A 14,880-nucleotide genomic window follows, 5' to 3' on the forward strand; every position below is an offset into this window, starting at 1 on the left:
ACCAAAAAGTAGAAAGAACACAGATGCCTATCAATGGACAAATGAATAAATAAAATGTTGCATGTCCATATCATGGAATATTATTCAGCATTTAAAAAGGGGCTCTGGACAGTAGCTCAGTAGATAGAACATTGGCCTGGCTTATGGATGTCCCAGGTTTGATTCCAGGTCAGAGCACACAGGAGAAGTGAACATCTGCTTCTCCCCCGCTCTCTTCCTCTCCTCTCCCTCTTCCCCTCCCACAGCCAGTGGCTTGATTGGTTCAAGCATGGCCCTGGGCGCTGAGGATGGCTCGTTAGAACACATCAGCCTCAGGCCCTGAGGATAGCTCAGTACTCCAGCATCAGCCCTAGATGGGGCTGCCAGGTTGATCCCGGTTGGGGTGCATGTGGGAATCTGTCTCACTATCTCCCCTCCTCTCACCTAGGGAAAAAAAAGGAATGAAAACTGATACATGCTACAACATGGATGGATGAACCTGGGAAACATTATGCTAAGTGAAGGAAGCCAGTCACAAAAGATCACGTTATATGATTCCACTGGCATGAAATGTTAAAAATAGGCAAATCTACAGACACCGTAAGAAAGGAGATTAGTGGCTGCTGAAGGGTAGGGAGAGTGACCATTAATGGTAAGGGTTTTCTTTCAGGGGTGATGAAAATGTTCTAAAATTGTAGTTGACGTTGAACAACTCTGACTATACTAAAAACCATGAATTGTACTTTACGTATTTATTTAATCATTCATTTTAGAGAGGCTGGGGGGGCGGGGGGATGGAGAGAGAGAGAGAGAAGAGGGGGAGAAGCAGCCTTGACCAGGCAAGCTCAGGTTTTCAAACCGGCAACCTCAGCATTCCAGGTCGACGCTTTATCCACTGCACCACCCCAGGTCAGGTGAATTGTACATTTTAAATGGGTGAAGTTTCTGGTATGTGAATCATGTCTCGTGAAGCTGTTTCAAGAAAAGCTTCCCTCAGGCTCTTTCCAGTTCCAGGAAGCCTGGTTCAGCAGGTAAAGGAGGGCCAACAGGGGGGGGCAGGTGCTGGAGGATACTTTAAAGCCATTCTGCTCCAAGTGTTTGTGTTGACAAACTTCCACTTCGCAAACTATCTGAAACCAGTCCCGGACAAGATGAGGGACATTATATTCTGTTTAGAATATAATGAACTTCAGTTCCAAGCACACTGTTTAAGTAAGCTGATTTTTTTTTTTCTTCATAGCAATACTCTCTTGGTGAGAGAAGCAGCAAGCTCTTTTATGTTTTGACATCAGCACCTCATCTCATCTTGACGAGAGATCCTCTCTAATCCTAAAACCTCATTTTATAGATGAGGATGCCGCCGGAGAACGGGAGTGGCAGGCATAGAGCTGATCAGTGGGGCTTAGGGCAGGAGCTCACACTGTCCAGTAGAATGTCTACCTTTCGGCACTGGTTTTAAGTCAAGTCAGGGTGAAAATCCAGGGGTTCAAATAAAGAGGGTTTTCAACCGGAAGCTTCTTGCCTCAAGCTTAGATCATGAGTGGTTAATTAAGGCCTCAGATCTAGTGAAATCAGCTCTTGTTTTTCACTGAGCTTCTCCACCTTCGCTTTTTCATGGAAGCTAATGGGTGGGAAGGATGTAGAGCTCTTTCCTCTCATGAACCCTGTTTTCTGAAGGAGGCTTTCAGAAGGGATTAAGGAAATCCTTCATGATCTGAGGGAGAAGGAACATGCAGGAAAGGGCCAGCCAGGGCAAAAACCAGTTGTCAGACTAGTACCTTCAAGCACTCCCTTTCCCACACACAAAACCTTCCTACTGAACACTGTTGGTGTTGGAATCCATGGGAGTCCGAAAGAGACCAGAGTAACAGGCTTTATTGAAAGGAAGAAAGGAATCCTGCCGGGCACTTCTCCGGGGAGAAGAGCACGGGTTACAGACTAGGGGCGAATTATATAGTGTTTGGGAGAGCCTGAGGGGATACTGAGGCAAAAGTTCTGGTATGTTCCTTTTTACAGTTTTAGGATTTCAGCTTTCTGGAATGCTCCTTCTTGGGGCAGGTTGATCAGCTTTCTGGAATTCCTCTGTCTCAGGGGCGATAGTCCAGTAAGGGTGAGGTCTGACAGATAAGCGGAACATCAAGAAGGCAGTTTGGAATTCACGTATCTATCAGTCGGGTCCCGTGTAAGTCTTCCCTTTCCTAAATGCTCCCAAAATAACCTCTTCCTCCTCCCTCCACCCTGATCAGAACAACTCAGAAAGGTGGAGCTCAGCCAGATGTGGGTATGAATGCATTGAATCTTTTAGTATTTCCCCCTAGCATTGATGGGTCCAGTTCCATAATCACAACTGTTATAAGTGGTGGTTTCGCAAAGGATTTAATAATTCTCTGTATTTAAACAATTTTCAAATAAAAGAAAAAGAATATTTAATTCAATAATTAATTTTAGGAATAATAATAACATGACTTTAATAGCTAGCTACCACTTATTGAAAGCTTAATATGTTCCAGATGACCCTATAGGTATGAGATGTTTGACAATACATCAGGTCCTCAAATAAAACATATCGTCCAAAGTCGTTTTCATTATAGCATTGATGAGATGCGTAGGAGCTTACCGTATTTCTCCATGTATAAGACACACCCTTCGAAAAATTTGGGGTCTAAAATCTGGGTGCGTCTTATACAGTGGTTGTAGTTTTTTTACTTGCATTTCTGGCTTTTTTGCACAGATGAGGAGTTGTAGAAATTTTATGATAAATAAAACTTGAGTTTAATAGCTTTATGTAATACATTTTTTTTTCAAATTTCAGGCCCCAAAATTAAGGTGTGTCTTATACATGGGAAATACAGTAACTGTATTAATTAGCCTAATATTGGTCATGTTATATGCCTTTTTGCTGAAATATGAAGAACCTATTGATCGTGTTAAGTGAGACTGATTGCACTTTCCCATGCACTGCAAGGAATCCCCGAAGAACCAGATTTCCCTCTTTCCAAGTTTCTAGATAAGTTTTATCATTCTTGTCACTGCAGCCTCCTATTCTCTTGGCTCCCTCTCACCCTGTTTCTTTATTCTCTTCAAGAACCCTGGCTGCATATTAGAATCCTTTGGGAAGCTTTAAAAAAATACTGATCCCTGGACCCCTCCCCAGAAATTCTGATTCATTTGGTCTGGTGGGGAGTCAAAGTATCTGTAATTTGTCTTAATAGTCTCCACACATGAGAAGTGACCATCTGCTTCTCTTCCCCCTTTCTCTCTCCCTTCTCTCTCTCTTCCCTTCTCACAACCAGTGCCTCAATTGGTTTGAGTGTTGGCCTCAGGCACTGAGGATAGTTCGGCTTATTCAAGCATCAGCCCCAGATGGGGGTAGCCAGTTGGATCCTGGTTGGGGCACATGTGAGAGTCTGTCTCTCTATCTTCCCTCGTCTTATTTAAAAATAAAATAAAAATCAATAAATAAAATATTTAAGAAAACAATAAAAACACTGTAGGTATCAGTTAAACAATATAATCAGTGCTGTTGTAAAAGGATTTTTGTTTTTTTGGTGGTGGTAGTGGGGCTATATCCACATAAGAATCCCAGTGTTTACATCTTTTCACATATATGAGTACATATTTTTAAGTACTTGAGAGAGGATAACTGTAAAATGAAATATTGTAAATATCTGGTGATTATTAGACATTATGATAACATGAATTTAAATGATATTTTAAAAGACATTGAAGTACTTTTTTAGTTGTAATTTTGCTGGACAGAAAAGAAAATCCTAGCTGGCCTGATTCAGTATTGACTATGTGGCAAACCCCCTCATCCTCTATTAAGAGAAGAGCTCTCCGGCCCTGGCCGGTTGGCTCAGCAGTAGAGCGTTGGCCTGGCGTGCGGGGCACCCGGGTTCGATTCCTGGCCGGGGCACATGGGAGAGGTGCCCATTTGCTTCTCCACCCCCCCCCTCCTTCCTCTCTGTCTCTCTCTTCCCCTCCCACAGCCGAGGCTCCATTGGAGCAAGGATGGCCCGGGCGCTGGGGATGGCTCCTTGGCCTCTGCCCCAGGCACTGGAGTGGCTCTGGTCGCGGCAGAGCGACGCCCCAGAGGGGCAGAGCATCGCCCCCTGGTGGGCAAAGCATCACCCCTGGTGGGCGTGCTGGGTGGATCCCAGTCGGGCGCATGTGGGAGTCTGTCTGACTGTCTCTCTGTCTGACTGTCTCTCCCCGTTTCCAGCTTCAGAGAGATACAAAAAATAAAAATAAATAAAAATAAATTAAAAAAATAAAAAAAAAGAGAAGAGCTCTGGGTTATGACTTCTACTGAAGATTAGCAAATGACCCTCCTCCCAGAATAGCTAGAGAAAGTCAGGCTACCTGATTAAGAGTGTGAATTTAAATTGATTTCTAGACCAAAAAAAGTTTTTAAGTAAAATTTGCACTCTAAAACAAATGACTACTGCCCTGGCCTGATAGCTTGGTTGGTTAGAGCATTGTCCCAAGTCACAGAAGTTGCCAGTTTGATCCCTAGTTGGGGCACATATAGGAACAGATAGATGTCTCTATCTGTCTCTCTCCCTCCACCCCATTCCTCTCTTGCTAAAATCAATAAATTAAAAAAATATTTTTTTAATTACTTCTAAACCAGGACAAGAAAATTCTCTTTCAGGTTAGAGAGAAATCAGTTTGTCTACTTTTCAGAAGTTGATTAAGGATAAATTAGATATTATTCATAAATAAATAGAAAATATATGCTTTATTCTTTTCTCATCTATTATGTATGAATAATTAAGAATTAATTTTAGCTTGACCAGATGGTGGTGCAGTGGATAGAGTGTTGACATAGTATGCTGAGGTCCCAGGTTCGAAACCTCAAGGTCACCAGCTTGAGCATAGGCTCACCAGCTCGAGCACGGGGTCACCAGCTTGAGCGCGGGGTCACCAGCTTGAGTGCGGGGTCACCAACTTGAGCATGGGATCATTGACATGACCCCATGGTCGCTGGCTTGAGTCCCAAGGTCACTGGTTTTAGTAAGGTATCACTGGCTCAGCTGGAGTCCCCCAGTCAAGGCACATATGAGAAGCAATCAATGAACAACTAAAGTGATACAACAATGAGTTGATGCTTCTTATCTCTCTCAGTTCCTGTCTGTTTGTCCCTGTCTCTCTTTCTCTCGTTAAAAAAAAAAAAAATAGGCCCTGGCCGGTTGGCTCAGCGGTAGAGCGTCGGCCTAGCGTGCGGAGGATCCGGGTTGCATTCCCGGCCAGGGCACACAGGAGAAGCGCCCATTTGCTTCTCCACCCCTCCACCGCGCTTTCCTCTCTGTCTCTCTCTTCCCCTCCGCAGCTAAGGCTCCATTGGAGTAAAGATGGCCCGGGCGCTGGGGATGGCTCTGTGGCCTCTGCCTCAGGTGCTAGAGTGGCTCTGGTCGCAACATGGCGACGCCCAGGATGGGCAGAGCATTGCCCCCTGGTGGGCAGAGCATCACCCCATGGTGGGTGTGCCGGGTGGATCCCGGTCGGGCGCATGCGGGAGTCTGTCTGACTGTCTCTCCCTGTTTCCAGCTTCAGAAAAATGAAAAAAAAAAAAAAATATATATATATATATAGATAGATAGATAGATAGATAGATAGATATATAGATATTATTTCATGATTCTTTTCAATGCTATTTTTTAAACTAACCACTATAGCCATTAAGCAAATTACTGTTGTTTCTCTCTCATCATAGTTTCAGTTGAACAATTTGAATAATGAGGGTTATACTTATTGTCATATTATTCTAACTCATAAAATTTTTATGCCCAGACATCTGCTGAAAAGTTATCTATGTTTTAGATTTTCTGCATTTTTCCAGATTTCCCATTTTCAATCTCTCTCTAAAAGGAGTTTTCACCACCCAGCTGAATCCTGCCAGGTCTTCCTTTACCCCGTTCCTGATTAGGTGTAAGATACTCCACCTCTGGTCCGGAAGCACGGAAAGACAGGAATTACTGCCATAGGATAGTGGCTGGTTGCGTTAGTAGTCCTGCCAGGCCTACCAATTCAATGTATTGTCCCCCTCAGCGTCTTTGCTGTGTGTCCTTGCTGAATCCTTTCTTTAAGGGGACTCAAATCCTGTGAAGAAAGCAGGCATATGTTATGTCCTGTTGGAGCCCATCAAGTAGCAAGACATCGTGTGATATAACCGCAAAGCTTTGCACGTCAGAAGTTCTAATCAGATCTTCTCATGTTTCGGCCAGTGTGTTTCAGTGCGATTTGATAAGTATTAATTGACTGTCAGAGAGAGGTAGAGATAAAATATCAGTAGTAATAGAGAAAGACTCACAGAGATAGTAAGGCCAGGAGCAGGCTAGCAAGGACAATGGGAAAAGCTGTGAGGTCTTGGAGACCAAGACCAAGGTAAAGCCACGCCTTACCTTTTGCCTGACATTTATTCAAAGCATAATTTCAACAGAGTTGACAGAGGAGGATACTTGACAGAGGAAGTTTACACAAGTGGCAAGGAGATTAAGAATTCTAGTAGTCAAAAGAACTACACTGTCCCATTGGCCCGAATCCATACGTATGGAGAAATAGTAAAATAAAGAGGTGGAAAGTTTGCTTTGACACATTGTTAAACACCTTGAACACTTGGCAGAGGAATTTGTCCTTAATTCAGCTGGAAAGCTAATAAAGACTCTTTTTTTTTTTTTTTTTTTTTTGTATTTTTCTGAAGCTGGAAACGGGGAGAGACAGTCAGACAGACTCCCGCATGCGCCCGACTGGGATCCACCCGGCACGCCCACCAGGGGCGATGCTCTGCCCACCAGGGGGCGATGCTTTGCCCCTCCGGGGTGTCGCTCTGCTGCGACCAGAGCCACTCTAGCGCCTGGGGCAGAGGCCAAGGAGCCATCCCCAGCGCCCGGGCCATCTTTGCTCCAATGGAGCCTTGGCTGCGGGAGGGGAAGAGAGAGACAGAGAGGAAGGAGGGGGGTGGGTGGAGAAGCAAATGGGCGCTTCTCCTATGTGCCCTGGCCGGGAATCGAACCTGGGTCCCCCGCACACCAGGCCGACGCTCTACCGCTGAGCCAACCGGCCAGGGCCGCTAATAAAGACTCTTAAACAGAAATGCTGTCATAATTAAAGCTGGAACTGTTCTGTAGAAAGATTAATCTGACAGTGCATAAGAGATACGATTTTGGATGATTTTCAGGAAAGGCCAGGAGTTAACTAATTAAGAGGTTATCACAGTGGTCCCAGTGAGAAGGGAAAAAGCCTGGTAGCAGAGACAGTTGGTGCCATACCCTTGCCACAGCCTTACCTCAGCACTTACCATTCCTATGCATGCCTGCCTATTGCTTCTGCCTGCAAGCGCTCCCATCTCCGACTATGGGCCTTCTCTAGCTACTGGAGCCTTCTGGATCTGTGCTCAGGGCAAACCAGAAGTGCCAAGGAACTTCATCCAGGAACAGCTTTCAACCAAATGGCTGAAGGGACCTGCCACTTGTTTGGGATAATTTTGAGCCATATTCAACACAGTCTCCCAAAGTGCCCCAAGAGGACTGAGTCCCAGTGGCCCAAAGCCACATACTGCTTTGGTAACATGTTCTCTATTGACTATCTACCCTTCCTGACTCACCTCACCACTCCCCTACTGGTGCTTCCTGGTATTACCTCCCATAGGAGCTGCTGGCTCTCACATCCTTGTACAGGAAAGGCCCTTCTGAGATGAAGATACAGATCTTCAGGAATTGCGTATTAACCAGAGCAGCAGATTCAGGCCTAAGACAAAACTTTTGGAAGTGAATATCCACATTTGGAGTTGTGTGAAGAATGACAGGAACTGGGCAGGAAATAGGAAGGCAGAGCGGGAGGGAAACAGGAGAGTGCCTTAACGGAAGCCGAGGGAGCAGCCCGCAGGAAGTCGGGGATGCTGGAGGTGCCCTGCGTCTGCTGGGTTTCCGCGTCTGGCGGCTGTGACCAGCACTGGCATTATCAATTTCAATTTTATTGTAATCTGTTTAGAGCAGGGGTCCCCAAACTTTTTACACAGGGGGCCAGTTCACTGTCCCTCAAACCATTGGAGGGCCGGACTATAAAAAAAACTACGAACAAATCCCTATGCACATTGCACATATCTTATTTTAAAGTAAAAAAAACAGAACAGGAACAAATACAATATTTTAAATAAAGAACAAGTAAATTTAAATCAACAAACTGACCAGTATTTCAATGGGAACTATGCTCCTCTCACTGACCACCAATGAAAGAGGTGCCCCTTCCAGAAGTGCGGTGGGGGCCGGATAAATGACCTCAGGGGGCCACATGCGGCCCGCGGGGCCGTAGTTTGGGGACCCCTGGTTTAGAGAAAAACACTTAGGGAAAAATAAGTGCCATTATCTGAGGGTACCAGATATTATTTGTTTACTAAATACCTCATAAAATCCCAGTTTTTTGTAAGAATGAGTTTATATATTTTTAATTGGTTTATTTATTTCAGGCTTATAACCCAGGCTCTGCTACCTTGTGACTTTTGGCAAATTACTTAAGTTGCTGAGCCTCAATTTTATCATGTATTAATAAGGAAACAGGTGCTATCTATAGTTCGTCCTGGTACTCAGGTTTTCTGATCCTAATAATTTTCTATAGGCCGTTTTTCTTGTACCCTAACTCTGTGTGTGGTTGTGTGTATGTGTGTGTGTGTGTACATACATGTGCACACATAGTTCATTTAAAACTTGTGTAACGAGTACATTTTGGTGACTTGTACATGAACAGTTCAGAAATTTTAAAGCTATATAGTGTGAAGAAGTTCGCATGTAATAAAATTGCCAACTAAAAATGATTTTTTTCACCTGAATTTTTGTGGCAAATTTTCAGGTCACTATGAATGAGCATGGTAGTAGATATTGTTCTATTTAGATTTTACATTGAATTTATGTCACTCAAATGCACTTAATCACACAGTATTTTTAAAAGTAGCTTGACTTAGCTGTTCAGATTTTATAGGAGTTATTTAACCTCTCTGAACTCAATCTCCTATTTATAAAATAAATATGATAATAGGATCTCCCTTGTGGTTTTGCAGACACAAAATTTAATTATTCAATAAATGTTAGTCATTGTAAATACTGTTAGGTTAACATTTATCCTTTGAAGAATTCCATGTTTGTAGATCTCAAAGAGATGATTCTAGGCAATCATTAGCCTTGAGTTTAAATGGAAGGATTATATTGAAAATTGTAATTTTTTTAGGCTACTCATTAGTGATTGAATGGTGGATGACATGCCTTCATATTGTGATCATGGTTTACTGTAATCATGGTTTATTGTAATACTGTAATCTGGTGGTGCAGATAACTGATTTCAGTATTTTTATTAGAGTAATGTTACCAGATTCCTCTCCTTGTTATTAAATTTTTATCTCACATAAACTTTATTCATGCACACATTCACACATGTTCTACAGACAGGATTGCCCTCTCCTACCACATCTGTGAAGATTTTCTACTAGAAACAGAGCCTTTGTTGATGAAGTTCACATGAAAACGATTTGTTTGAATGCATTAGATATTGAAGCATAATCAGCTTTAAATATTTTAACATTTTAAGTGTCTGTTTTAGTGTGGTACAGCTGGGGCAATATGTATCTATTATTTTAAAAAGAAACATTTGGCCCTGGCTGGTTTGCTCAGTGAATAGAGCATCGGCCTGGCATTTGGACATCCCGAATTTGATTCCTCCTGGTCTGGGCACAGGAGAAGTGACCATCTGCATCTCTCCCCCATTATCTCCTGCTTCTCTCCCTCTTCCGCTCCTGCAGCCAGCGGATCGATTGGTTCAAGCATCAGTCCTGGCCGCCAAGGATAGCTCAGTTGGTTTGAGTGTTAGCCTCAGGCGCTGAGGATAGCTTGGTCGATGCATCGGCTCCAGATGGGGGTTGCTGCGTGGATCCCGGCTGGGGCACATGCACGAGTCCATCTCACTGTCTCTCCTCCTCTCACTTAAAAAAATATTTAATTAATAGATCAGACTATGTATTGCTTTATTTAGAGTGAAGGCTGTGTCAGAAATACCACACTCCTTCATTGGTAGACAGCACTTTAGATAGAGAAAACAGTTCTCCAGTTAGAAATGAGCCACAAATTAATTTTTTTGTGACATTATTGGAAAGCCATTTTGTTTGCTTGCTTGTTTGTTTGTTTTTTTTTAAATAAAGAACTACTTTGTCAGGCATACATGGTTGTTGTTTTTTCTATTAAAAAGTGTAATCCGCCTGACCAGGCAGTGGCGCAGTGGATTGAGCATCGGACTGGGATGCGGAAGACCCAGGTTCGAGACCCTGAGATCACCAGCTTGAGTGCGGGCTCATCTGGTTTGAGCAAAAAAGCTCACCAGCTTGAGCCCAAGGTCGCTGGCTCAAGCAAGGGGTTACTCGGTCTGCTGAAGGCCCGCGGTCAAGGCACATATGAGAGGGCAGTCGATGAACAACTAAGGTGTTGCAACGCGCAATGAAAAACTAATGATTGATGCTTCTCATCTCTCTTCATTCCTGTCTGTCTGTCCTTGTCTATCCCTCTCTCTGACTCTCTCTCTCTCTCTCTGTCTCTGTAAAGAAAAAAAAAAGTGTAATCCTCCACTTGTTCTTCCTGTATTGACTCTGTTCTTGTTTAGTCGGGAACACACCGTGTAATACTATGTATCCATTTAATTTTAGGTGTTTGCTTTGGTCTTGCCCATCTCTGTCAAGCCTCCCTTGCACAAAGTCTTTGTTAGTGCCAACTTGAATAGCATCGACTTGAAATAACATATATGTGTACTGCAAGATAGAGAAATAAGAAATTTTTATCATTCATAATATGTGCAAACAAAGGTTATTTCCCCGTATTTATGACTTGCTCTACTTTTCTCCATTATACAAATCATGAACCTCACAATTTCACATGTTGTGCTGTACTTGTTACTGCTTACAGACGCCAAGGACTTACTGTTGCGCCAACACTGAAGATCTGGAGACAGTCATTCACCACGTGCACAGGCTGTACCCTTCTGCTCCTTTCCTGGCAGCGGGAATTTCAATGGGAGGGTAAGGTTTTTTTCTTCCTACAGTGTCTGAGGGAAATGGTCTTACCAGCTACTTCTTTCAGAGGACTATTATCTACATAGACATTTTCATATCAATGTTTGATTATTTTTATCATATTTTGCCACAAGTTGAATGAATGAAAGAATTAGTTCAGATGAATTTTAATATTTTCCTTGCCTACTGATCTCTGCAGTGAAAAGGATAGAAGGACCTCCTTGAAGTACTGGGGGTTTTGTGAGCACAAAGGCTTGTCTAAACCCCATGAAGTCGATTTCCATCACTTGGTGGCTGCCATATTGGCCTTCAGATTCCTTGATGTACTCCCAGCTGGCCCTGTAACTGTGTTCTCCTGGACCACTTAGGCAGCTGAACTTGTAGTATGACTTTTATCACTCTGATCGTAGACGTAATCACTGATTGGTCTCCCCATTGAAGAGGCCTTCAGAAACTTTTTCCTTAGGTGATGGTTTCATTTGTTTGTTTGGTTTGGAATGCTCTCCTAAAAACTGTAAAATTTTGTTGTTAACTCCCTATTCCAGCTGTTTTTTTTAAGCCATATTATTATAATTTGTGTTGCTTACAATTACATTGAGGAATTTTTGGAAATTTTATGTCATGTATATATTTAGATTCATTTCTACTAGTAACATTTCTATTTTTTGTTCTGGTGATACTGAATTTAATAAACTCCAAAATTTTTATTATCTGGCATTTTAGACTTCCTACCCCATTGTCCAAAAACTATTTTTTAAAATCAACAAACACACGAGATATAAAATATTTTTCTTAATTTTGTAATTGACTTAACTGTCATTTCAATTTTCAGGTCTTCTTAAGAGCATATTTATTTGAAAATGAACAGCTTTTACAAGTGATAGACTCTGAAAAATAGGCTTTAGCCACCTTTTAAAGAATCTGATAAACATAAACTAAGAGGAAAAGAATACGTTTCTTACATTAGCATGGAAGGTCTGACTTGACCTACTAAAGGAAGAAACCTGAATCAATGCAGAAAACCCAGCAGAATTTCTGAGTTGTGCTTAAATGGACAGTATTTTCCTTTCGTTTTCTTTGTCCTATAATATGGACCTAAAAGGACAGGGTGCCACTAACTTTTTCTCCTTAATCTTCTAAAGTCCTCACTTTTTAAAAGTCAGACCTTGCATAAACAGGCCCAGCTTCTCTATTCAGAAGCTCCTGGGAAATGCCTATTCATGTCACACTGAAGCCTCAGTGCCTGAAGGCGAACCTGACCATTCGCCTTTGCAGCTGGTTGAATATTAATGTCTCACAAACTGTTCAAAGGCAGCACCCTTTCTAGTTGCTTAGCACTGTGACACGTTCCCAGGTCGGTTTACCCCGCGGATGTGTTTTACAGAGTGACACTTTTTTCTTTTGGAGTGTAACAGACAGAAGTGAATGTCCAAGATCTTTATGCCTCGTACCCGCCACCCCCGCCCCTGCAACTTCCAGATGAGGGTGATCCCCGAGCCTGCGATGCCTGGAGTGAAGCAGAATCTTTGAACCAAGGTTTAGCCAAGGATCCCACGCTTCTCTAGACCCTGTCAAATTCTAGCCTCCCAATGAATTGGTAAATTAGCTTTAAGAAATGTATAGAAACTTACATATATGTAAAAGTAAAGAGAAGAGTATAATGATCCCCCATATATACTCATCACCTCAGGGGTCCCCAAACTTTTTACACAGGGGGCCAGTTCACTGTCCCTCAAACCATTGGAGGGCCGGACTATAAAATAATCTATGAACAAATCCCTATGCACACTGCACATATCTTATTTTAAAGTAAAAAAAACAAAACGGGAACAAATACAATATTTAAAATAAAGAACAAGTAAATTTGAATCAACAAACTGACCAGTATTTCAATGGGAACTATGCTCCTCTCACTGACCACCAATGAAAGAGGTGCCCCTTCCAGAAGTGCGGAGGGGGCCGGATAAATGGCCTCAGGGGGCCGCATGTGGCCCGCGGGCCGTAGTTTGGGGACCCCTGACCTAGCTAATCATCAACTTAGGGACAGTCTTTTTTTAAAAAAGATTTTATTTATTAATTTTAGAGAGAGGAGAGAGAAAAAAAGAGAGGAGGGGGTAGGAGCAGGAAGCATCAACTCTCATATGTGCCTTAACCAGGCAAGCCCTGGGTTTTGAACTGGCAACCTCTGGGTTCCAGGTTGACACTTTATCCACTGCACCACCACTGGTCAGGCAGGGATAGTCTTTATTATCAGTATCACTCCCCATCTCTCCCAATGCTGATTATTTTAAAATTAATCTCAGACATTGTTTATAAATATTTCAGTAAATATCTCTAAAAGGCAGAGTCTCTTTAAAAAACAAACACTCAATACTGTTGTCATACCTGAACAAAACTAACAATAATTCTTAAATATTATCAAATATTTAATCAGTGTCACATTTCCCCAATTGTCAGTTTGTTGGTTGGTTGGCTGATATTTACAGTTTGACTCAGGAGCCAGACACAGTCCAAAAATTGCAATTGATATGTCTTTTAAATCTCTTTTTTTTTTTTTTTTCATTTTTCCAAAGCTGGAAACAGGGAGGCAGTCAGACAGACTCCCGCATGCGCCCGACCGGGATCCACCCGGCATGCCCACCAGGGGGCGATGCTCTGCCCATCTGGGGCGTTGCTCTGTTGCATCCAGAGCCACTCTAGCGCCTGAGGCAGAGGCCACAGAGCCATCCTCAGCGCCCAGGCCATCTTTGCTCCAATGGAGCCTTGGCTGCGGGAAGGGAAGAGAGAGACAGAGAGGAAGGAGAGGGGGAGGGGTGGAGAAGCAGATGGACGCCTCTCCTGTGTGCCCTGGCTGGAAATCGAACCCAGGACTCCTGCATGCCAGGCCGATGCTCTACCGCTGAGCTAACCGGCCAAGGCCTCTTTTAAATCTCTTAATCCATGGATTCTTTCTTTCTTTTGCCTCCTGTGTGTGTGTGTGTGTGTGTATGTGTGTGTGTGTGTGTGTGTGTGTGTGAGAGAGAGAGAGAGAGAGAGAGAGAGAAAGAGAAAATGAAGTCCTTTTTCTTTCTGTTGAAGTAAAATGATGCTCTTTGAGGTAATAGCTGGACATTATTTTGCTCCTGAGTAATAACCAGCTACTTAGACATAGCTCCATGACGGCTTCCCTTCCACCATGCCAGTTTGTCCATTATACCAGCCTCCCAGAAATCTCTGACCTTCAACCAAAGAATAGGATCATAGAATGAACCCTTTTGTAGAAGAGTAGGCATTAATCCTTTAAACGGCTTAGTGAACTGCAGTACTATATACAAAGAGTCATTATAGTCATTTTCCAAAATGAAACCTCCATTTTTTTTAATCTAAAACCTCATAACATTCACTCTGCAAGCCATTTGGGTTGGAAAAATGAGTGAGAATTTTTGCCCATTTATCCTATTTCAGAACCTAGACAATTGGAGAAATAAAGAACAGAAAATACGGCAATGAGAAGCAGGATTTACGATATCCTCCTTTCTCTTGGATGGCAATGTTAAACTTAGATTTAGATTTCTGACATTGGTATTACATTAAACTCCATTCTTATCCCTTTTACCAAAATAGAACTAGGAGAGAATCAGAAAAACTGATAGAACAAAAACAAAGGAGGAAAATATGTGATAAGAGATAAGAATAAATAACAGGAAGGAAAAAACTAGTTCCTTTAAGGGTCAAATGCTCTGTCATGGCTCTGAAAGTCTAACTCTAGACTAGGGAGCCCTCTAAAGATTTGCTATCTGGTACAAGGATGTATAGACAACCAGAATTCCACCCAGACTGATTCTTTAGAATCTCTGGGGGTGAGACCCAGACAC

General features: G+C 42.7%; 2 protein-coding genes across 2 annotated transcripts in view; both read left to right on the forward strand.

Moving 5' to 3' along the window:
- Positions 1-14,880, forward strand: part of ESCO1 (establishment of sister chromatid cohesion N-acetyltransferase 1) — a 249,260-nt gene that overhangs the window by 75,265 nt on the left and 159,115 nt on the right. The window lies entirely within an intron of this gene.
- The window catches only part of ABHD3 (abhydrolase domain containing 3, phospholipase), a 94,454-nt gene that overhangs the window by 70,173 nt on the left and 9,401 nt on the right, over positions 1-14,880 (forward strand). The window contains exon 6 of the mRNA XM_066352301.1: positions 10,920-11,032. Coding sequence (XP_066208398.1) covers positions 10,920-11,032 — 113 coding nt within the window. The remainder of the gene's footprint in view (positions 1-10,919; positions 11,033-14,880) is intronic.

This window comes from Saccopteryx leptura, chromosome 11 (assembly GCF_036850995.1).
Source record: "Saccopteryx leptura isolate mSacLep1 chromosome 11, mSacLep1_pri_phased_curated, whole genome shotgun sequence".
Classification (NCBI taxonomy): Eukaryota; Metazoa; Chordata; class Mammalia; order Chiroptera; family Emballonuridae; genus Saccopteryx; species Saccopteryx leptura.